A 25,411-nucleotide genomic window follows, 5' to 3' on the forward strand; every position below is an offset into this window, starting at 1 on the left:
CTGCAAATCCCTCCTCTAGTCTTGCCACTCTTACGTGAAATTTTATAGCTAGTCTAGGAATCTACTGACCATCTAAGAACTCTCTGCAGAAGTTAACTATTTTTAGTCAAGGATACTCATGCATCAAAGGGTTAAGAAGATTCACTCAACCACCATTCTAAGCAGATACTTCCAGACAGCATACATTGGTATCAGGAAACCTTTCTAAAAAGTATGTTTAAGTCACTACTGAAACTCGCCAAGTCTGCACATTACTTTTAGTATGTGTGCCATTAAAACAAAGGCAATCAGCAGGTAAAATTATTTAATTATCTCTTTTAAGGAAAGAAGAATATCTATTCACATGTAGTTATAGAAAAGACTTAAGTAACTTTCCAATAAACAAATATAAACTTCAATCAGAATCTTAAGGTTTAAATTTTGAGCAACCTCTCATTAAATAAATACTAGGAATAATAAGATAATTAAAAGCCCCTTCTCCATGAATCCCACGATGATTCATTTATACTATTACAGCACTACCTTGTACAATAATAAACTGGTTTTAATCTGTCCATTTCATCTTGAGTTTCCTGAAGACAAAAACCATGGCTTCTCCTTTCTTAACATTGGCCCAGTGCCAGGCAGACTCAGAAAATGTTACTGAGTTAATGATAATTAAATATCACAAGAATTTGTTTCTGTTAATAGTCAAGGCTCTAAGTAAAAGTTTTGTTATAAACAGGAATGGTCAAAATAAAGAAATAGAGGTTAAGCGGCATTAAAGAAAAGAAACTCTCTCACACAAACTGCCACCAAAAACATTCTACATTACTATGACTTCGATGACCAAGGCCATAAAAAATGGTTTTGTAGACTGGTAATAAAATTGGTATTTGAATAATTCTGCAATCCTCTCTGGTTAAAGAGTGAAACAGCCACAAATTATTGCTTTTGGTGAATAATCTAAGAAAACCTAAATGGTTATAAAATGATACTAAAATAATCCCCAAAAAGAAGAGGTGACAAAAACATGAATTGTTTTTCTACATTTAAAATGCAACAATTTTTTACTTTATTCTTACAGAAAATTTATGAAAAACACATAATAGTAAAGGATGATGTAACAGTAACTCATCCAGCATGCTCAAGAACAAAGAGATCATAGTAAGTGAAATTTAGGAGTGTAACAAATCTTTTAAGGAAAAAAGCTTTTAAATTATTTGATGGAAACTTACTAAACTGCTAAAACTCTGAAACTATGCAGTTCGAAACATATTTGAATTTATGTCTTTTAAACGCTTAAGCTTTTTTTTTTTTTTTTTTTTGTCTTTTTATGGCCACACCCATGGCATATGGAGGGTCCTAGGCCAGGGGTTGAATCAGAGCTGTAGTTGCTGGCCTACACCATAACCACAGCAATGGGAGGAGATGTGAGCCACGTCTGTGACCGACACCACAGCTTACAACACTGGATCCTTAACCCACTGAGCAAGATACTAGTTGGATTTATTTCTGCTGAGCCACGACAGGAACTCCAAGCTCTCATTTTGATCATCAAATTAAAACTTCATGCAATTATGCCCCAAAACTGAGTTATAAAGGTCACAACATTAAATATGGCTATTGTAGTTTTATAATCACTGTTTATGTTATCCTTTCTTGCAAAAAAACACACCAACAGCCATCACTTAGTTTTCTTTCCTCTCTATTCTCTTAATTTGCTGCCATCTAAAAGAAACTAAAAATCTTTTTGTGAAATTATATTTGCAAAAGCAGTCGTCCAAATAAAATATATAGTGAGAAAAAAAAAAAAAACGTGATCCCTCACTATTCTTCAATTTCCAAACGGTGAGTGAGGTTGTTAGGAAGTCAACAGATAAATAAGACATTACCACATTTACTGGAAGTAGTAGTTTACTTTTTATGGGATTACTAACTAGATGTCAAATACGCATCTGATTAACTTATTCACTGACTACCCAGGACTTCTGAAATTAAATGGTTGTGAACATGGCAAGGTTATAGTATGAATTTCAATATTCATCTTTGTTAAAAGACTTTTATAAAGTTCCGATGACATTATTCCCTGTGATAGAAGCCCCAATATGTTTCCTCTTACCTTAAAATCACTGTATCATTTTGTCGATTCAAGTAACCTTCATTTGCAAGTAAGTCCAAACGGAAAAATCTATTATAACCCCAGCATTCTCCAACTTCAAAGTCAGATGCAAATTCTCGAATAATATTTTTGGTAGGATCATTGCAAGACTGATGAACCATCTCTACACGATACTCATACCTAAAATTGAAAACAGACTATTAATATTAGAGTTAGTAAAGTGAGAATGAAAGACATCAAAACATTATGGTCATTAAGTAACTTAAAAAAAAAACTTAAAGATATGCACAGTTATACTTCTTTCAGAAAGGAATGTGACAATAATATCATGAAAGGTCTACCACAACATGATTGGCACTAGGTCCTTTCTTCCTCTTAAAAATGTTTTCCTTATTGCAACACTGTAAATCTACTATAGTTCAATAAAACTTTAAAAAAAAGAAGGAAAAAATGTTTACCAATATACCAGGTATAAAATACCACCTAAAAAGTGAAAAAATTTTGTATGAAATACTACTTTCTAAGCTATACATTTTAGCAACGCTATATATTTTTCCATTTATTCGTTAGTTGTATTTCCTCACATGTAAATACTCTTGCCACATTTTTTGAGGTATATCACCATGCATTTATAAAACAAATACTAAATTTTGACTGCCCTACTATATTTTTTCAAGTTATCATAAATTACATATTCAGAAATTCAAGCCTATAAAATTTTCTATACAATGGGAAAGCGAATATATTCAGATTTCCATATCTTATGTAGTATAAAACTTTCAAATCTTCAAACTCATTTTATTAAGAAAGGACCGTTATTGAAAGAAGAAGGAAAATTGCAAAAATAAAGATAACCACATTTACAACTGTGCACAGGGTTGGTGCTCCCAACCCCTGTGTTTGAAGAACCAACTGTATTTAAGTACATCAAACGATTTTTTTTTTTCTCTTTTTCTTTTTGACTGCTTCTGCAGCATACAGAAGTTCCTGGGCCGGGAACAGAACCTGCACCACAGCAGTGACAATGCCAGGTCCTTAACCCACTGAACCACCAGAGAACTCCCAGATGATTGTTATATTAGTATCTCTCACAGTGAATTATCAGAATTGATGGCACAAAGAACTAATGCGAAAGTTGTAATATTCTGTCTTAGGTATCATGGCAGTTGTAGGACAGCTCTATAGTACAAACGGTGCCACTAAACATCCAGAAATAAACCCCAGAATCTATGTGCAATTGATTTTTGACAAGGGTCTTAAGATGATTCAATAGGGAAAAAAATTTTCTTCAACAAACAGTGCTAAGAAAATGACTGCTACATGCAAATTTCATGTATGTATTTCACATAAATTTAAATTTCACATACAAAAATTCAAAATGGATCAATGACCCAAACATAAGGGCTAAAACTAGGTATAAATATTCATGAATTTGAATTTGGCAATGACCTCATAGATCTGAACCCAAAAGCATGAGAAAGAAAAGAAAAAATATGTAACTTGGAATTCATAAAAGTTAATAATTTTTGGAGCTCCTGTTGTGGCTCAGTGGAAACAAATCTGACTGGTATCCATGAGGACATTGGTTCAATTCCTGGCCTCGCTCAGTGGGTTAAGGATCCCACAATGCCGTGAGCTGTGGTATAGGTCGAAGACGTGGCTCAGATCTAGCACTGCTATGGCTGTGGTGTAGGTTGGCAGCTGTAGCTCCAAATTAGATCCCTAGCCTGGGAACTCCCATATGCTGCGGGTACAGCCCTAAAAAGACAAAAATAAAAATAAAAATTTTGTGCATTAGAGGACATTATTGAGAAAGCAAAAAGACAACCCACACAATAGCAGAAAGTTTTCAAATCATGTATCTGATAAAAATGCTAACTACAAAAAAATAGAGAGAGAATGGAGTTCCCAGGGTGGTGCAATGGGATCAGCAGCATCTCGGGAGTGCTGAGATGCAGGTTTCATCCTTAACCCAGTACAGTGGGTTAAGGATCTGGCATTGCTGCAGCTCTGGCTTACGTCGCAACTGTAGCTTGGATGTGATCCCTAGCCTGCGAACTCCATATGCCACAGGGCAGCCAAAAATGAAAAAAATAAGAATTCTTCTAAATTGACAACTAAAAGACAGCAATTTAATTCAAATATGAGCAAATGACTTGAATAGACATTTCTTCTAAGAAGATATACAAATGGCCAAAAAACACATGAAAAGATGTTCAATTTCACTGGCCATTAAAGAACTTTAGGTCAAAACCACAATGAGATACCCACTTCATACTCACCCTAAGATGGCTATAAAATATAATCTAAATATGAGAAATAATTAGGTGTCGGTAAGGCTGTGGAAAAACACTTCTTGCTGGTAGGAACACAGAATGGTGTAGCCACTGTGGAAAACAGGTTGACAGTTCCTCAAAACATTAAACATAGCAATTCCACATCTAGGTATATATTTAAAGGAAATGAAAATATATGCCCACAGAGTTCCTGCTGTGGCACAGTGGGTTAAGAATCCAACTGCCATGGCTTGGGTGCAGGTTTGATCCCTAGCCCACAGCAGTGGGTTAAAGGATCTGGCGTTGCTATAGCTGTAGCATAGGTCACAGCTGTGCCTCATATGCCCGGAAAGGTCTGTACGTCACAGGTGCAGCCATTTAAAAAAAAAAAAGGAAAGAAAACATTTGCCCATAGAGAAACTTGTATATTTATAGCAGGATTATTCATAATAGCTAAAAGATGGAAACTACCCATATGTCCACCAACAGATGAGTGGATAAACATGTTGAAATATATACAGACAATGAAATACTATTCAGTCATATAAAGGAATGAAGTTCTGATGTAAGATTCAATAGTGGGTGAACCCTGAAAACAATATATTAAGTAAACAGAAGCCAAATACAAAAGATCCCAAATTGTAAGAACTTTCAATGAAATATCCAGAATAGGCAGAGAAAGCAGAATACACAGAGAAAGCAGCATTGTAGGTGTCTAGGACTGGGGGAAATGAAGAAGTGAGGAGTGTTTACCTAATGGGTACAAGGTGTTTTGGGGTGATGAAACAAGAGAGAGGTACTGATTGCATAACACTGGAAATGCACTAAGTTCCACTGAATTGCGTATTTTAAAATAGTTAATTATGGAGTTCTCTTATGGTGCAGCAAGTTAAGGATCCAGTGCTGTCACTACAGTGGGTCAGGTTGATCCCTGGCCTGGGAACTTCCACATGCTGCAGGTATGTCCCCCCAAAAAATGTTAATTATATTCTATATGAGTTTCATCTAAAAAAAAAACCCCAAATTTTACTTCTATTTTATTTTATTTTGTCTTTTTGCTATTTCTTGGGCCGCTCCCGTGGCATATGGAGGTTCCCAGGCTAGGGGTTGAATCCGGAGCTGTAGCCACCGGCCTACGCCAGAGCCACAGCAATGCAGGATCCGAGCCGCGTCTGCAACCTACACCACAGCTCACGGCAACGCCAGATCGTTAACCCACTGAGCAAGGGCAGGGACCGAACCCGCGACCTCATGGTTCCTAGTCGGATTCGTTAACCACTGCGCCACGACGGGAACTCCTATTATATTTTTTAATTGGCCACACCCGAGGCATATAGAAGTTCCCGGGCCAGGGACTGAACCCACACCTCCTGCAACAACCAGATCTGCTGCAGTTGGATTCTTAACCCACTGCAGCACAGCAGGAACACCCCCTTCACTCCTTTAGTTGACTCCTCTCCTGGGAGCTTCCATATATATGCTGAAGGTGTAGCTCTAAAAAGAAAATTAAAAAAAAAAAAAAAAAAAAAAAGTGGAGTTCCCGTCGTGGCGAAGTGGTTAACGAATCCGACTAGGAACCATGAGGTTGCGGGTTCGGTCCCTGCCCTTGCTCAGTGGGTTAACGATCCGGCGTTGCCGTGAGCTGTGGTGTGGGTTGCAGACGAGGCTCGGATCTGGTGTTGCTGTGGCTCTGGCGTAGGCCGGTGGCTACAGCTCCGGATTCAACCCCTAGCCTGGGAACCTCCATATGCCGCGGGAGCGGCCCAAGAAATAGCAGCAACAACAACAAAAAGACAAAAAAAAAAAAAAAAAAAAAAAGAAGTAAAAAAAAAAAGTGTTTAAAACTCAAAATTCATAGAGGAAACAACCAAGAATATCGAAAATCTGGGAAGAAAAACATCAATGTAGATGGTTAAATACATCCAGGGTCAAGAGCGGTAAAAATTTTAAATCAATATATAAAAGTTTTGGAAAAAGTTTTTTGTATGAAAAAGCATATGTTTGAAAAAAGATCATTCTTTCGTCTGCATTAGTTAAGATCATGACAGATAAACACCTATGATTCTATTAAATACAGTATTTAATTCAATTTCATTTACATAGCCTCTCAATCCTAATCATGAACAAAAATAAAACCTTAAATTCGAACATTCCAACTTAAAGTCCTTTCTTTTATTTTAACTAAAATAAAGCCTGAATAAATTTAATAATTATTAATTTAAAATTTAAGTCTCATGGAGTTCCCGTCACGGCTCAGCAGTTAACAAACCCAACTAGCATCCATGAGGATGTGGTTTTGATTCCTGGCCTCGCTCAGTGGGTTAAGGATCCGTCGTTGCCGTGAGCTGTGGTGCAGGTCGAAGACTTATCTCTAATCTCACATTGCTGTGGCTGTGGTATATGCTGGTAGCTACAGCTCCAATTGGACACCTGACCCGGGAACCTCCCAAATACTGCAGGTGTGGCCTAAAAAGACAAAAAAAAGGAATTGTTTTGGGGTGCCACAAACCACATCCACAAGCGATGTAAATTTAACTGATGAATGTTCTGTGTGTTCTGACTGCTTCACCATCAGCTCCACCATACTCTCCTCCCTTACATCTCTACCCCTCTCATTAGGCCTCTATATTCCCTGAGACATAATATTGAAATTAAGCCAATTAATAACCCTAAAATGGCCTCTAAGTATTCAAGTGAAAGGAAGAGTTGCACATCTCTTACTTTAAATCAAAGCCAGAAATGATTAAGGTTAGTGAGTAAGGCATGTCAAAAGCCAAGAGGCGAGAAGCTAGGCATCTTGTGCCAAACAGTAAATGAAGTTGTGAATGCAAAGAAAAAAATCTTTAAAGGAAATTAGTGTAAATTTTTTTTGCTTTTTAGGGCCGCACCTGTGGCAAATGGAGGTTCTCAGACTAGGTGTCAAATCAGAGCTACAGCTGCCGGACTACACCACAGACACAGCAACGCCGGATCTGAGCCATATCTGCACCCACACCACAGCTCATGGCAACGTGGGATCCTTAACCCACTGAGTGAGGTCAGAGCTCAAACCCACAACCTCACAGTTCCTAGTTAGATCCGTTTCCGCTGTGCCACAATGGAAAACTCCCTTAAAGGAAATTAAATCGTGAACACACGATTAAGAAAGCTAAGTAGTGCTATTACTGATACAGACAAAGTTCGGTGGTCCAGAAAGAAGACCAAAACAGCTACAACATTCCCTTAAGCCAAAGCCGAACCCATAGAAAGGCCCTAATTCTCAATGCTATGAATTCTGAGAGAGGTGAGGAAGCAGCAGAAGAAAAATTCGAAGCTAGCAGCAGCTGGTTCCTGAGACTGAAAGAAAGAAACCATCTCCACAGTATATAAGTGCAAGGGGAAGAAGCAAATGCTGATAAAGAAGCTGCAGCAAGTTATCTAGGAGAAATAAATGCCTGGCTTTAAAGTGTCAACGGACAGGCTGACACTTGTCAGGAGCTAACGCAGCTGGTGACTTTAAGTTGAAGGTAACGCTCATCTACTCTTCTGAAAATTCTAGGGCCCTTAAGAATCATGTTACATTTACTCTGCCTGTGCTCTATAAAGAGAACAAGGCCTGATGACAGCATATCTTTTTACTTACAATTAAGCGAATTTTTTTTTCTTTTTTGGTTGCCCCAAGAGATATGAGCTTCCTCAGCCGTGGATCAGATCAGAACCGCAGTTGTGACCTACACCAGAGCTGTGGCGACACCAGAACCTTTAATCCACTGTGCCTGGCCAAGGATCAAGCATGCATTCTGGCACTGCAGAGATGCCACTGACCCTGTTGGACCACTCCTTAACTGAATATTTTAAGCCCACTATTAAGACTTACTACTCAGGAAAAAAAGGTTTTTTGCAAAATACTTTTACTGCCGATCAACAATGCACCTAGTCACCCAAGAGCTCTGATGGAAATGTACAACATTAATGCTATTTTAGGCCTACTAACACACATCTGTTCTACAGTCCACAGATCAAGGAGTAAGCCTGACTTTCAGGTCCTACTATTTAAGAAATACATTTTATAAGGCTATAGGTACCATAGACAGTGATTCCTCTAATGGATCTGGGCAAACTGAAAACCTTCTGAAAAGGATTCACTTTTTTTTTAATAGCTGCACCTGTAGCATATGGCAGTTCCTAGGCTAGGGGTCAAATCAAAGCTGCAGCTCTATCTGCCTACGCCACAGCCACACCAGCCCTGGATCAGAGCCGCGTCTACGACCTACACTGCAGCTTGTGACAACACCAGGATCCTTAACCCATTGGGCGAGGCCAGGGATTAAACCCACATCCTGACACTGCATCAGGTTCTTAACCCACTGAGCTACAGCATGAACTCTAGGATTCACCTTTCTAGATGCCATTAAGACCATTTACGATTTATGCAAAGAGGTCAAAATATCAACATTTAAAGGAACTTTGGAAGAACTTGACTCCAACTTTCATGGATGACTTTGAGGGGTTTGAGACTTGAGTGGAGGAAGTAACTGCAGATATAGTAGAAAGAGCAAAAGTACTTCTGATTCAGGCTCTAGAATCAGAAGTAGAGTCTGAAGATGTGACTGAATTACTGCAATCTCATGATAAAACTTTAATAGAAGGGGAGTTGCTGCTTCTTACAGATAAGCAAAAAAGAGAAAGAAAAAAAAAAGATGAGATGGAATCTTTTCCATTCTTGAGATGGAATCTACTTCACAGATGCTGTGAAGACTATTGAAATGGTAACAAAAGATTTAAAATATTAGATAAACTTAGTTGATAAAGCAGAGTCAGAGTTTGAGAGGATTGACTTCAAATTTGAAATGTTCTACTGTGGGTAAAATGCAATCAAATGGCACTGCACACTACAGAGAAATCATGCATGAAAGAACAAGTCAATGCGCAAACTTCGCTGCTGTCTTAAGAAATTGCTACACCCACCCTAGCATTCAGCAACCGCTACCCTTATCAGTTAGGAGCCATCAACATCAAGAAAGACCCTCTACCAGCAAAAAGATTACAACTGGCTGATGGCTCAGTTATGGTTAGCATTTTATAGCAATAAAGTATTTTTTAATTAAGACATATACATTGTTTTTTAGATACAGTGCTATTGCACACTTAAGAGATTATAGCATAAGCCTTTTTTTTTTTTGGCTTTTTGGCTTTTTGCTATTTCTTGGGCCGCTCCCACGGCATATGGAGGTTCCCAGGCTAGGGGTCGAATCCGGAGCTGTAGCCACCAGCCTACGCCAGAGCCACAGCAACTCGGGATCCAAGCTGCGTCTGCAACCTACACCACGGCTCACAGCAACGCCGGATCGTTAACCCACTGAGCAAGGGCAGGGACCAAACCCGCAACCTCATGGTTCCTAGTCGGATTCGTTAACCACTGCGCCAGGACAGGAACTCCCTAAACCTAACTTTTTATATGCATCAAGCAAGCAAAAAAAAAAAAAAAAAAAAAAAAAAAAAAATCATGTGACTCACTTTACTGCAATGATCTGGAACCAAACCTGCAATATCTCTGAGGTATGTTTGTAGGTCAGGAAATAAATCAAGTAAGAGATAAGAAAAGGGAGTTCCTGTCATGGTGGAGCTGAAATGTATCCTCATGGATACTAGTCATCCATGAGGATGAGGGTTTGATCTGTGGCCTCGCTCAGGGTTAAGGATCCAGTGAGCTGTGGTGTAGGTTGCAGACGGGGCTCAGATGCCATGTTGCTGTGGCTGTGCCTGGCAGCTGTAGCTCCAATTTGACCCCTAGCCTGGGAACTTCCATGCGCCACAGACACAGCCTTAAAAACAAAAAACGAAAGAAAGGAAGGATGGAAGGAAGGAAGAAAGAAAAGGAAGAAAGGAAGGAAGAAAGAAAGGAAGAAAGGAAGAAAGAAAGGAAGAAAGGAAGGAAGGAAGGAAGGAAGGAAGGAAGAAAGGAAGGAAGAAAGGAAGAAAGAAAGGAGGGGAGAAAGGAAGGAAGAAAGAAAGAAAGGAAGAAAGGAAGGAAGGAAGGAAGGAAGGAAGGAAGGAAGGAAGGAAGGAAAGAGACAAGAAAAGAACAAAGATTAATGGTAGCAACAGGGTTTGAAACAAAATCTTTAATCACTAAACTTCTCACAATTCTGCCCAAGATAACCACCTTCCAATTACAAGGGCTGATTTCAGGAAATCAAACAGAGCTCGATGGTTAAGAACAAAGAATCCAGAGAAAGGAAAATCTATGTTAAACAGACTGCAGTTTAACAATGATTAAGTTTGAGTGAATAACTTAACTAAGCTATTGTATTCCCAACTGTGGAATGGGAGCGATAATAGAACTTACAGCTCACAAGGTGGTAATAAAGCAAAATGAGTTATATAAGGCACAGTGCATAGCACAGAGTACATGTTCAGCAGACAGTAACAATACAAGTGAGACCACTGTTTCAGATCACACAGGAGATTTGGAACAGAACTATGATTAAAACATATTTACAATTCAAAGGCTAGAATCCTTTCTGTACAACTAACATTATTCATAGTTTGACTTAACAGTGGTGGCAAGAACATTCTGCATTGAGGTTGGGCTATGTCAAAGTCTTTTTTTTTTTTTTTTTTTTTAAGACTATGTCAAAGGCTGTTAAATTGCAGGCTGTATGCCACTGGGGTCAGTCCCTATGATTCTTTCAGTAATCCAAAATGTTGAAACCATCTTCATAATAATGCTAAGCTGTTATTTGCCCTTTTCGCTGTGTTTGACATTTGCACTAATCATGCAAAAGCAACGGTAGTTAAAGAGTACCAGTTATTATATTATTCACTGCCACATACTTTCAGATGGGGAAAAAATTTTTTTTCAATGTCTCTCAAGAATATCAAAAGAAGTAATAAAAGTGCTGTTATTAAACTTCAACTCTTGGCGTCACAAGTGAGAAACATAGGAGTTCCAGTCACGGCTCAGCCAAAACAAACCTGACTACTATCTATGAGGATGCAGGTCTGATCCCTGGCATTGCTCAGTGAGTTAAAGATCTGGCGCTGCCATGGACTATGGTGTAGGTCATAGACATGGTTCAGACATGGCTTGCTGTGGCTGTGGTGCAAGCCAGCAGCTGTAGCTCCGATTCAACTCCTAGCCTAGGAACTTCCATATGCTGCACCTGCAGCCCTGAGAAAAAAAAAGAGAGAGAGATAAATACACAAACAGCACATGTATTGCATAGTGATGTGTAACTGAAATAGCTGTCTTGGAAAAATCACTTTTTTCAACTGAGTTCCAAGCTCATTAGTCACTTTTTTGTGAAACATCAAATTGAAAGAACAACCGACAGGAATTCCCCTCGTGGCTCAGCGGTAACAAACCTGACGACTAACCATGAGGAGCGGGTTTGATTCCTGGCCTCACTCAGTGGGTTAAAGATCCAGCACTGCTGTGAGCTGTGGTGTAGGTCTCAGACGCAGCTTGGATCCTGCGTTGCTGTGGCTGTGGCAAAGACTGGCAGCTGTAGCTCTGATTTGACCCCTAGCCTGAGAACTTCCACATAGGTGCAGCCCTAAAAAGACCAAAAAAAAAAAAAAAAAAAAAGAACTGACAAACAATGGTTATTTAGTTGTAGACATTTTCTGGGCCAAAACAACTAAGGAAAAGGACTGTATTTGTTGCCAATAATAAAACACACTTTCAAGCAAAAAAACCTTAACTTTGGAAAACTTATATGCCCACAAGAGTTTCAAAGCTTTTCAATACTTCAAGCTTTTCAACCTCTATGGAAAACAGTATGGAGGTGCCTCAGAAAACTAAATATAGAACTACCATATAATTGAGGAATCCTACTCCTGGACATATATATTTGGACAAAACTTTCATTGAAAAAGATACATGCACCCCTGTGTTCATCACAGAGCTATTCACAATGGCCAAAGATGTAAACAACCTAAATGTCCACTGACTGATGAATGGATTAGGAAGATGTGGTAACATACATACAACGGAATACTACTCAGCCATAAAAAGATAAACTAATGCCATCTGTAGCAATTGGACTGAATGAGAGATTCTCATACTAAGTGAAGTAAGCCAGAAAGAAAAAGACCATGCATCACTTATTTGTGAAATCTAAAATATGACACACATGATCCTACCTACAGAACAGAAACAGATCATGGCCAAGGAGAGCAGACTAGTGGTTCCCAGTGGGGAGAGGGAAGGGAGTGGGATGGATGGGCAGTTTGGAAGCAAACTGTTATATTTGGAATGGATGGGCAACACGGCCCTCCTGAACAACACATGGAACTGGTGTGACTGGGTCACTTTGCTGTACAACAGAAATTGATGAAACACTGTAAGTGAACTATACTTTAAGAAAAAAAATACTGCAACCTTTTTATTATGAAAATGATATCAATGAATGTGATTATTTGATATTGCATAATGAAATGTATCAACTGCATATTTAGTAAACCATTCTTTTCCTGATGACCAATGCATGTTATTATAAAATCACACTTAAAAGATTCACACAGGAAGCTCCCATTGTGGCTCAACAAGCCCGACTAGTATCCATGAGGATGCATGTTTGATCCCTGGCCTTGTTCAGTGGGTTAAGGATCAAGCGTTGCCATGAGCTGTGGTATAGGTCGTAGACGCGGCTTGGGTCCCATGTTGCTACGGTGCAGGCCGGCAGCTGTAGCTCCTATTTGACCCCTAGCCTGGGAAACTCCATATGCCACAGGAGCAGCCCTAAAAAGCAAAAAGCAAAAGATAAAACAGAAAATCCAGTTGCCTTTTGTTAAAACCACACAAAGGTTTCCAAAAATGTAATACTTAAGTTTTCTCATCAAACATTACTTTGCTTTAGAGAAAGTAATTATTCATAGAAATGTTATTTGCTAATATGCAATAGGTTGACTATTTTTAGGGCATTTTTAAAATTTAATTTCTAATTCAGAAATTATCAGATCTAACTCATATTTTTTGTTTTTAAAATTTTAAAACAATAAAATAAAAATTTTTAAAAAGTTCTTGCTCGAATTCAAATTAATTACTCTTATTTTTTTTCTTTTTGTCTTTTTTCTTTTTCTCCGAGCGATGGCCAGGGATCCGATCCTGCGTCCTCATGGATACTTGTCAGATTCACTTCCACTGAGCCATGATGGGAATTTCTCATTATTATTATTGTCTTTGTCTTTTGTCTTTATAGGGCTGCACCCGCAGCATATGAAGGTTCCCAGGCTAGAGATCTAATTGGAGCTGGAGCCCCTGGCCTTCGCCACAGCAACAGCAACAGCAACGCCAGATCTGAGCCACGTCTGGGACCTACACCACAGCTCATGACAACACCGGATCCTTAACCCACTGAGGCCAGGGATCAAATCCGCAACCTCACAGTTCCTAGTTGGATTTGATTCCGCTGCGCCCCGACAGGAACTCCCTCATCATTTTTTATATCTTCCTGCCTCTTTAAATGCCAATTAATTTTTGACTGAACAACGGATAATGTAAAGTTAACTTTGTGGGATGCTGGATATTTTTGTAAACTTTTTTTTTTTTTTTTGGTGTGTGTGTCTTTTTGCCTTTTCTAGGGCCGCTCCCACAGCACATGGAGGTTCTCAGGCTAGGGGTCCAATCAGAGCTGCAGCCACTGGCCTACGCCAGAGCCACAGCAATTCAGGATCTGAGCCGTGTCTGCAACCTACACCACAGCTCACGGCAACGGCAGATCCTTAACCCACTAAGCAAGGCCAGGGATGGAACCTGCAACCTCACGGTTCCTAGTCGGATTCGTCAACCACTGAGCCATGATGGGAACTCCTATTTTTATAATCTTGTAAATTTTCTTGAGCTCTGCTCTGGGATGCACTTAGGTTACTGGGGAAAAATTTGATCCTTTGAGGTCATGCTTTCGTTAGTTAGATGGGTCTGGGGCAATGTCCAGTCTAGGACTAACTGTTTCCCATTACTGAAGCAAAAATGTCTTGAGTACTTAACCCAGTGCCCCATGGATTATAAATTTCTCCCATTACAGTGCTGGCAACAGACACAGTTACTGGCCCTATATGAGCAGCAGGCATCACTCCCTTTAATCCTTTCAAATGGCTCTTTCCCAACCTTAGGTATGTTTCTTCACATGCATCACATCTTGAAATTGAATTAAATTAAATTAAATACTTGAAGGTAACTCTCCACAAATCTCTGGAGTTCTTTGTGCAGTGTTTCTCCAGGGTTTTGTCCACTGCACTCCAGGTATGCTGTGCTTTCTCAACACTCAGCATTATGTCTTCAACTCAAGGCAGGGTGGGATCAGCCAGATTCTATTACAGTTCTGTTTCCCTGTGTTATAGCCTGAAAACTCTCTCAATATTGTAAGCTGAGGCAATTGTAGAGCTTATTTGTCTGGGTCTTGTATCTCAGGAACTGCTTTCATTTGTTGCCTCATATCCAATGGCTAGGAAATACTGTTTTTTCTTTGTTGCAGAAGAAAGTGTCTTCCCATTATTCCATCATAATTGGAAGTAGACTTCTCATACCAAACCAACAGATTTTAATGTAACAAAGTAAAATAAAATTCACTGATATGGTGAGTTCCCGTCGTGGCGCAGTAGTTAACGAATCCGACTAGGAACCGTGAGGTTGCAGGTTCGGTCCCTGCCCTTGCTCAGTGGGTTAACAATCTGGCGTTGCCGTAAGCTGTGGTGTAGGCTGCAGACGCGGCGTGGATCCTGCGTTGCGTGGCTCTGGCGTAGGCCGGTGACTACAGCTCTGATTAGACCCCTAGCCTGGGAACCTCCATATGCCACGGAAGCGGCCCAAAGAAATAGCAAAAAAAAGACAAAAAAAAAAAAAAAAATTCACTGATATGGTTCCAGATATCTTATTGCAAATTATATTTAACAATCACTTTCTCAATTTTCGTGTCGTATTAAAGATGATGTGCAATTATCTAAAACTGATTTTTGAGGTGTTTCTCAAAGTAGAAAATAAATTAGTGATAAATTAGTGATTGCTAGCAGGGAGACTGCTGGGGACTAAGTAGGGAGGGAAAGAGGCAGTGACTACTAATGAGTATTTGGTTTCTACATGGGGTGACGAAAATGTTCTGAAATTAGACACTGGTGATAGTTGAGAACTCAGTGAATACATTAAAATATACTGATTTATACATTTACTTATAAGGTATATTTTATAGTATGTGAATTGTATCTCATTAAAAAATCTTTTCCCAGAGTTCCCTGGTGGCCTAGTGGGTTAAGGATCCAACGTGGTTACTACTGCAGCACAGGTTCGTTCAATCCCTAGCCTGGGAACATCTGCATGCCACATGAAAGGGAAAAAAACAAAAACCAAACAAACAAAAAAAACTTTTCCCAACCACATACATATGAAATCTAAAATCTCTGATGCCAGATTTTATACATATACTTCAACCAAAACAGTTTTATTTTATTTGCTTTTTATGACCACACCCGCGGCATATGGAGGTTCCTAGGCGAGGGGTCCAATCAGAGCTACAGTAGCTGCTGGCCTATACCACAGCCACAGCAATGCCAGATCCTTAATCCACTGAGTGAGGCCGGGGATTGAACCTGCCTCCTCGTGGTCCCTAGTCAGATTCATTTCCACTGAGCCATGACTGGAACTCCTGGTTTACTAATCCTTTAATGTGAATTAATAAAAATTTTAAATTCAGAAAATATCAATAGATGGAGTTCCCGTCGTTGTGGAATTCAACTAGGAACCATGAGGTTGCTGGTTTGATCCCTGCCCTCGCTCAGTGTGTTAAGGATCCAGCATTGCCGTGAGCTGTGGTGTAGGTTGCAGACACAGCTTGGATCTGGCATTGCTGTGGCTGTGGCATAGGCTGGTGGCTACAGCTCCAATTTGACCCCTAGCCTGGGAACCTCCATATGCCACGGGTGCAGCCCTAGAAAGATTTAAAAAAAAAAAAAAAAAAAAAAATAGAAAAAGAAAAGGAAATATCAATAGATAACAACCACATAACGAAATATTCAACATTCTTTGGGGTTCCCAATAAAATTTAAGAGTATAAAAAAGTCCCGAGACCATATAATTTTAGAACAGCAGTCTATGCCATGTACTCCATACTAGCATATATCTTAAAAAGACATAGTAATTAACAAAAGGAGTTAATGAAAAAGCTAAAATGTATATAAACACACATTAACATTTGTTAGTTAACTGCATTTCTTACTTGGAAGTTTCTGGCAAGCCAGCTGAGAGTTCCAGAAACACAGATAAGTAGTAACCACGAACAACTCCATTTCCATCCTTAAAAAAAAAAAAAAGAAAAAAATGTTATACAGGAGTTCCCATTGTGGCGCAGTGGAAACGAATCCAACTAGGAACCATGAGGTGGCAGGTTCGATTCCTAGCCTCGCTCAGCGGATTAATGATCGGGTGTTGCCGTGATCTGTGGTGTAGGTTGCAGACTTGGCTTGGATCCCATGTTGCTGTGACGGTGGTGTAGGCCAGCAGCCACAGCTCTGATTCCACCCCTAGCCTGGGAACCTCCATATGCAGCTTTTTAGGTGCAGCCCTAAAAAGCAAAAAGTCATACAAACTCCAGGTCAATTTAAATATAAAAATTTAAGCCACAATGAAACCAAAAAAATAGATTACTATCTGATATTTGGATTGGGATATAGTTTTAAGCTTAAAAGCAATGAGAAATAATAAAAAGATCAAGATATTTGAATCTGTAACAATTTACACTAATGTTAAAAAATTACAAGGAAAATATGAAAGCAAACTAAGGAAAATATCAACAACTATGAAAAAAGTTAAGAATTTTAACACATACAGAACTCTTGTAACTACATGTATAAATATCCGTTGCCCTAAGTAGACTGAGACAGCTGAGGGGAGGGATCCGTCTACATGTGGATACATGTACTTTTCAATCCCTTCATTTCTAAGCAACTTTATTCCAAAAGGTCCTGATGCAGTTTTCAAGGCTTACATGGTAATCACTCAATGAATACTATGAATAAACAAATCATCAGTTAAGCAAAAAAGCTAGACACAAAAGATGACATGTTGTATGATCCCAGCATGTGAAATTCTGAAAAGCACAAATACAGTGACAAAAACAGATGAGTCGTTGCAGAGAAAGGGAGAAAAAAGGATTACCTGAAAAGGGTAAATTAAGTAACTTCTGGAGGTGATGAAAGTCATGACTGTGATGATTATACAACTATATATAATGCAGTACAAAACTTGCTAAAATTAGTGAGTGTTACTGAACAAAAATTATAAAGTATACTGATTTTTAAAAATCAACCAACACGGGAGTTCCCGTCGTGGCGCAGTGGTTAACGAATCCGACTAGGAACCATGAGGTTGCGGATTCGGTCCCTGCCCTTGCTCAGTGGGTTAACGATCTGGCGTTGCCGTGAGCTGTGGTGTAGGTTGTAGACACGGCTCGGATTCCTCGTTGCTGTGGCTCTGGCGTAGGCCGGTGGCTACAGCTCCGATTGGACCCCTAGCCTGGGAACCTCCATATGCCACGAGAGCGGCCCAAGAAACAGCAAAAAGACCAAAAAAAAAAAAAAAAAAAAAATCAACCAACATCCTTGTTCAAAGAGCTGGGGTTTTTTTTTCCTTTTTCTGAATTATGTTCCTAAAATGATTTCCCTGGAATAAAATCAATTAATGAAAAGGTATAAACTTTTTTTACTCTTGAACTTTATTGGAAATTTCCTAATTTTTATCATAATTTTAAGGAACAAAATTTTTTACTATTATTTACATGCCAGCTGTACCTTTAACAAAATACTAGCTTTAAGAATTTTCAAAAGGCAGAGGATTCTGGAAAGACTACCCCCAATGGCAGCATAGTTTCTACAACTCTCTAAATCCAAACATGAAACACAATAAAAAGACAAAACAGCAAAACCAAAAGCTCACAAACAACATTTACAACCATACTACATGAGAGGTTATCACCACAACCCCTAAAATACAAACAGGTAAAGATATGACAGTTATGACCACAAACACCCACATGATAGCAACAGTACAGGAGAAAGCAGCAATGGGATAGCTGATGGGCCAGAAAAAAGGAAAACTGCAAAATGGGTAAGAATTAGTTAATGAAAAGCATCATGAGTCACATATGACAGCTGAAACTGGAAAGAGCTGCTCAATGTAATACCAACTAAGTACGAGGTGGCCTAATATAAAAAAGTCTGAAAAATAAATGCAATCTAGTTACTCTAAACGCTTAAAAGTGAATAGCTAGGTCCTTTTATAATAGGTCCAAAGAAACTGCTAGGAGGAAAATAAAAGATAAACAGCAATGAAATAATACAGACAACTGAAGGAAAAAATCCAGATGAGAAGGGGACAAGAGACAGGAAATATCTTAGGAAGCAAGGTACCAGATTTTTGACTGCCATATCACACTATCCACATGCAAAAAAATGAAGCTGTACCCCTACATCATACAAAAATTAACTCAAGGAGTTTCCATTGTGATGCAGTGGAAGCGAATTCCACTAGGAACTATAAGGTTGCAGGTTTGATCCCTGGCCTCACTTGGTGGGTTAAGGATCTGGTGTTGCTGTGAGCTGTGGTGTAGACTGCAGATGCAGCTTCAATCTGATGTTGCTATGGTTGTGGTGCAGGCCAGCAGCTGTAGCTCCGATTTGACCCCTAGCCTGGGAACCTCCATATGCCGTGGGTGCAGTCCTAAAAAGACCAAAACTAACTAACTAAATAAACAAACAAACCTCAAAATATATCAAAAACATCTAAACCTAAGTCTGAAACCATAAAACTCATAGAAAGAAAACAGTGAAATAACTCCATGACACAGAATTAGTAAGGACTCCCTGGAAATGAAACCAAAAGCAAAAACAAACTAGACTACAACAAAATTTAAAAATTCTGTGCATTACAAGGACACAATCAAAAGAGTAAAAAGAAATTTTACAGAACGGGAGAAATTATGTGTAAATCATATATATAATAATGGGTCAATATCCAGAATACATAAATTCCTACAATTCAACAACAAAAAGCTTGATGAAAAAAATGGGAAAAATGGAGTTCCCTGCATGGCTCAGTGGTTAACAAACCCATCTAGGATCCATGAGGATGCAAGTTTGATCCCTGGCCTCACTCACTGGGTTAAGGATCCAGCAATGCCATGAGCTGTGGTATAGATTGAAGATGCAGCTTGGCTCTGGCATTGCTGTGGCTGTGGTGTAGGCCGGCAGCTGTAGCTCCGATTCGACCCCTAGCCTGGGAACTTCCATATGCCATGGGTGAGGCTGTAAAAAGCTTAAAAGTGGGGGGGGAGATGGAGTTCCCTGCTGGCTCAGTGAGTTGAAAATACAGTGTTGTCATTGCTTTGACAAAGGTTTGATCCCTGGCACAGGAATCTCCACATGCTGCAAGTATGACCAAAAAAAAAAAAAAAAAAAGAAGTGCAGAGGACTTGAATATACATTTGTCTAAACAAGATACACAATGGTCAGAAATCATATGAAAAGACACTCAACAACACTAACCACTAAAGAAATGCAAATAGAAACCTCAATGAATTACCTCACACTCATCAGGATGGCTACTATCAAAGAAACAAAACAGAAAGTATTGACAGAGATATGGAGAAACTGGAACCACTGTGCACTGTTAGGGGAATGTAAAATGGTGCCAACCATTGTAGTTAACAAGACGGCTCCTCAAAAAGTTAAAAATAGGATTACCATATGGTGCAGCAATACCATTTCTGGGTGTATATCCAAAAGAATCAGAAGTAGGATCTTGAAGAGATATTTGTGTTTGTTTGTTTCTAGGGCCGCACCCACGGCATATGTAATTTCCCAGACCACTGGCTAAATTGAAGCTGTAGCCAATTCAAAAAGGAGACCACACCAATAATCTATACAAAATGAAAAGGCAGAGAATTACGACTCAGATAAGGGAATTTAAAAAAAAAACCTAGAAAACAGCTAAATGATCTGTAGATTACCAACCTCCATGAAACAGACTTTAGACTAATGATAGTAAAAGTGGTTAAAGATTTTGGAAATACACTGGAGGCAAAGGTTGATAAATTAAAAGAAACGCTGAGCAATGAAATAGAAGATTTAAAGAGTAAGCAAGCAGAGATGCAAAATACAATAATTGAAATAAAAAATTTGCTAGAAGGAACCAATAGCAGAATACAGGAGGCCAAACAACAAATAAGCAAAGTGGAAGACAGACTGGTGGAAATCACTGATGTGGGACAGAAAAGAGAAAAAAGATTGAAAAGGAATAAAGACAGTCTAAGAGAACTCTGGGACAATGTTAAGTGCACCAACATCAGTATTACAGGAGTGCCAGAAGGAGAAAAGAGAAAGGGCCAGAGAAAATATTTCAAGAGATAATAGCCAAAAACTTCCCTAACATGGAAAAGGAAACACTCACTCAAATCCAGGAAGCACGAGTACCATTTAAAATAAACTCAAGGAGGAACACCCAGAGACACACATTAATCAAATAGACCAAAATTAAAGACAAAGAAAATACTGAAAGCAGCTAGGGAAAAGAAACAAATAGCATACAAGAGAACCTCAATAAGGTTACCGATTAATTTTTTAGCAGAAATTCTGCAGGACAGAAGGGAGTGGCATGATATACTCAAGGTGATGAAAGGAAGAAAACCTCCAACCAAGATTACTCTACCCAGCAAGACTCTCATTCAGATCTGAAGGAGAAATCAAAAGCTTTATTGACAAGCAAAAGCTAAAAGAGTTCAGCACCACTAAAGAAGCTTTACAACAAATACCAAAGTAACTTCTCTAGGCAGAAAAGAAACAGCCACAATTAGAAACAAAAATACTACAAATGACAAGGCTCTCCAGTAAAGGCATACATATAGTAAAGGCAGAAAATCATCCACACACAAATATGCTACCAAAATCAGAAATCGTGAGAAGAGGGTACAAATGCAGGATATTGTGGATGTACTTACAGTTAAGAGATCAATAACTTAAAACAATCCTGTGTGTATATATATATGTATATATATAGACTCCTATATCAAAACTTCATTGTGGAGTTCCCGTCGTGGCGCAGTGGTTAACGAATCCGACTAGGAACCATGAGGTTGCGGGTTCGGTCCCTGCCCTTGCTCAGTGGGTTAACGATCCGGCGTTGCCGTGAGCTGTGGTGTAGGTTGCAGACGCGGCTCGGATCCCGAGTTGCTGTGGCTCTGGCGTAGGCCGGTGGCTACAGCTCTGATTCAACCCCTAGCCTGGGAACCTCCATATGCCGCGGGAGCAGCCCAAGAAATAGCAACAATAACAACAACAACAACAAAAAAGACAAAAGACAAAAAAAAAAAAAAAAAAAAAACTTCATTGTAACTGCAAACCAAAAATCTACGATACACACACAAATAAGAAAAAGGAATCCAGCTACAACACTAAAGATAGTCATCAAATCACAAAAGAAGAGAGAGGAAGAAAAAAAGCCAACAAAAACAAACCCGAAACAGTTAATAAAATGGCAGTTAAGAACATACATATCAATAATTACCTCACATGTAAATGCCCCAACCAAAAGACACAGACTGGCTGAAAGGATAGAAAACAAGATTCGTACATATGCTGTCAACTTCAGTTCTAGGGACACAAACAAATTCAAAGTGAGAGGATGGAAGCAAATATTCCATGCAAACGGAAATCAAAAGAAAGGTAGAGTAGCAATACTCATATCAGACAGAACAGACCTTAAAATAAAAAATATTTTAAGAGACAAAGAAGGATATTATAGAAGGATCAACGGATCAATCCAAGAAGATATAACAATTGTAAATATATATGCACCCAACACAGGATCACCTCAATATATAAGGCAACTGCTAACAACATTAAAAGGAGAAACTGACAATAACACAATAATAACAGGGGACTTTAACACCCCACTTACAGCAATGAACAGATCATCCAGACAAAAATCAACAAGGAAACACTAGGCCTTAAATGATGCACTAGACTAGATGGACTTGATAGATATCTAGAGAACATTCCATCCAAAAGCAGCAGAATAAACATTCTTCTCAAGTGCACACAGAACATCCTCTAGGATAGATCACATTCTGGGCCAGAAAGCAAGCCTCAGTAAATTTAAGAAAATTGACATCAGGAGTTACCATCACGACTCAGTGGAAACAAATTTGAACAGCATCCATGAGGACACAAGTTTGATCCCTAACCTTGCTCAGTGGGTTGAGGATCTGGCATTGCCACGAGCTGTGGTGTAGGTTGCAGACATGGCTTGGATCCCGCAGTGCTGTGGCTCTGGCATAGGCCGGCAGCTACAGCTCTGATTGGACCCCTAGCCTGGCAACCTCCATGTGCCATGGGTGTGGCCCTAGAAAAAGAAAAAAAAAAAAAAAGATAAAAATACCTAGAAGTAAATAATAACAAAGACTCAACAACCTATGGGATGCAGCAAAAAAGCAGTTTCAGTTTCAAGAGGGAACTTTACAGCAACAGAAGCCTACCTCAAGAAACAGAAAAAACACACAAACAAAAAAAAAAAAAAAACACCATAATTTCATACCTAAAGCAACTAGAGAAAGAAGAACAGATAAAAACCAAAAGTTAGCAAAAGGCAGGAAATCATAAAGATCAGAGCAGAAATAAATGAAATAGAAATGAAGAAAATCACAGAAATATCAAGGAGCCCCCGTCGTGGCTCAGAGGTTGACATACCCGACTAGCATCCATGAAGACGCAGGTTTGATCCCTGGCCTTGCTCAGTGGGTTAAGGATCCAGTGTTGCTGTGAGCTGTGGTATAGGTCACAGACGTGGCTTGGATCCTGCATTGCTGTGGCTGTGGTATAGGCTGAGAGCTGCAGCTCCAATTCTACCCCTAGCCTAGGAACCTCCATGTGCCATAGGTGTGGCCCTAAAAAGCAAAAATAAATAAAATTAAAAAAAAAAACAAAACCTTAGCCAGACTCATTAAGAAAAAAAGAGAGAGGACTCAAATCAATAAAATTAGAAATGAAACAGGAGAAGTTACAATGGACATCACAGAAATACAAAGGATCCTAAGAGACTACTACAAGGAACTATATATGCCAATAAAACAGACAACCTAGAAGAAATGGACAAATTCTTAGAAAAGTACAATCTTCCAAGCTAAACCAAGATGAAATAGAAAAGATGAACAGACCAATCACAAATACTAAAATTAAAACGGTGATTTAAAAAAATGTCCAACAAACAGAAGTCCAAGACCAGATGGGTTCACAGGCAAATTCTATTAAACATTTAGAGAAGAGTTAACAGTTATCCTTATGAAATTATTCCAAAAAAATTACAGAGGAAGGAACACTCCCAAACTCATTCTATGAGGCCACCATCACCCTCATACCCAAACCAAAGATACCCCCCAAAAAGAAAATTACAGGCCAATATCACTGATGAACATAGATGCAGATATCCTCAAAAAAATACTAGCAAACAAATCCAGCAGTACATTAAAAGCACTGTAAACCATGATCAAGTGGGATTTATCTCAGGGATGCAAAGATTTTTCTATATCCGAAAACTAATCACTGTGATACACCACATCAACACACTGAAGAATAAAAACCCTAAGATCCTCTCAATAGATTCAGAAAAACTTTTTGACAAAATCCAACACCCCTTTCTGGTAAAACCCTCCACAAAGTGGGCATAGGGGGAACCTACCTCAGCATAATAAAAGCCACACATGACAAAACCCACAGCTAACATCATTCTCAATGGTGAAAAGCTAAAAGAATTCCCATCAAGATCAAGAATAAAACAGGGATGTCTGCTCCTGCCACTATTATTCAACATAGTTTTGGAAGTCCTAGCCATAGCAATCAGAGAAGAAAAAGAAAAAAAGGAATCCAAACTGGAAAAGAAGAAGTAAAATTATCATTGCATAATACATGGTACTATACCTGGAAAATCCTAAAGATGCCACCAGATAACTGTTAGAGCTCATCAATGAATTTGGTAAACTTGCAGGATATAAAATTAATATATAGAAATCGACTGCATTTCTATATACTAACAATGAAAAATCATAAAGAATAATTAGGGAAACAATAACTAGGAATAAACCTACCTAAAGAGACAAAAGACCTATACTCTGAAAACTGTAAGATACTGATGAAAGAAATAAAGAATGACATGAACAGATGAAAAGATATACCATGCTCTTGGATTGGAAGCATCAAATATTGTCAAGATGACTATACTACCAAAGGCAATCTACAGATTCAACATAATCCCTGTCAAATTACAAATGGCATTTTTCACAGAACTAGAACAAAATATTTTATTTAAAAAAAATTTTTTTAAAGACATCTTTTCTTTTTCTTTTTTGGCATATGGAGGGAATCCCAGGCTAGGGGTCTAATCAGAGCTGTAGCTGCTGGCCTACACTACAGCCATGGCAATGCCAGATCCAAGCCAAGTCTGCAACCTACACCACAGTCCATGGCAACGCTGATCTCTAACCCACTGAGCGAGGCCAGGGATCAAACTCGGGTCCTCATGGATACTAGTCAGGTTCGTTAACCACTGAGCCACGATGGAACTCCTAAAACAAAGTATTTTAAAGTTTGTCTGGAAGCACAAAAGACTCAGAATAGCCAAAGCCATCCTGAGAAAGAAAAAATGAGCTGGAGCAATCAGGCTCCCTGACTTTAGACTATACTACAAAGCAACATTCACCTAAACCGTATGGTACTGCCACAAAAGCAGAAATATTGATGAGTGGAACAGGATAGAAAGTCCAGAATTAAACCCACACTCCTATAGTCAACTAATCTATGACAAAGGAGGCAAGAAAATACAATGGAGAAAAGACAGTCCCTTCAGTAAGTGGTACTGGGAAAACTAGACAGCTACTTGTAAAAGAATGAAATTAGAACATTCCCTAACACTGTACATAAAAATAAACTCAAAATGTTTTAAAGATCTAAATATAAGACTGGACACTGGAGTTCCTGTTGTGGCTCATGAGAAATGAATCTGACTAGTATCCAC

The 25,411-nt window shown here is 38.9% G+C and overlaps 1 protein-coding gene across 15 annotated transcripts in view; it reads right to left on the reverse strand.

Moving 5' to 3' along the window:
* The window catches only part of TRIM37 (tripartite motif containing 37), a 133,740-nt gene that overhangs the window by 68,549 nt on the left and 39,780 nt on the right, over positions 1 to 25,411 (reverse strand). For all 15 annotated transcript variants that reach the window (XM_084984962.1, XM_021067287.2, XM_084984961.1 and 12 more), the window contains exons 12-13: positions 16,572 to 16,648; positions 2,102 to 2,281 (exon numbers count right to left, since the gene is read on the reverse strand). In XM_084984962.1, the coding sequence (XP_084841088.1) occupies positions 2,102 to 2,281; positions 16,572 to 16,648 (257 nt within the window). The remainder of the gene's footprint in view (positions 1 to 2,101; positions 2,282 to 16,571; positions 16,649 to 25,411) is intronic.

This window comes from Sus scrofa, chromosome 12, assembly GCF_054392235.1.
Source record: "Sus scrofa isolate SSC_HxYL_T2T_F1_AM1 chromosome 12, Sscrofa_HxYL_maternal_Yorkshire_Landrace_v2.0, whole genome shotgun sequence".
Taxonomy (NCBI): Eukaryota; Metazoa; Chordata; class Mammalia; order Artiodactyla; family Suidae; genus Sus; species Sus scrofa.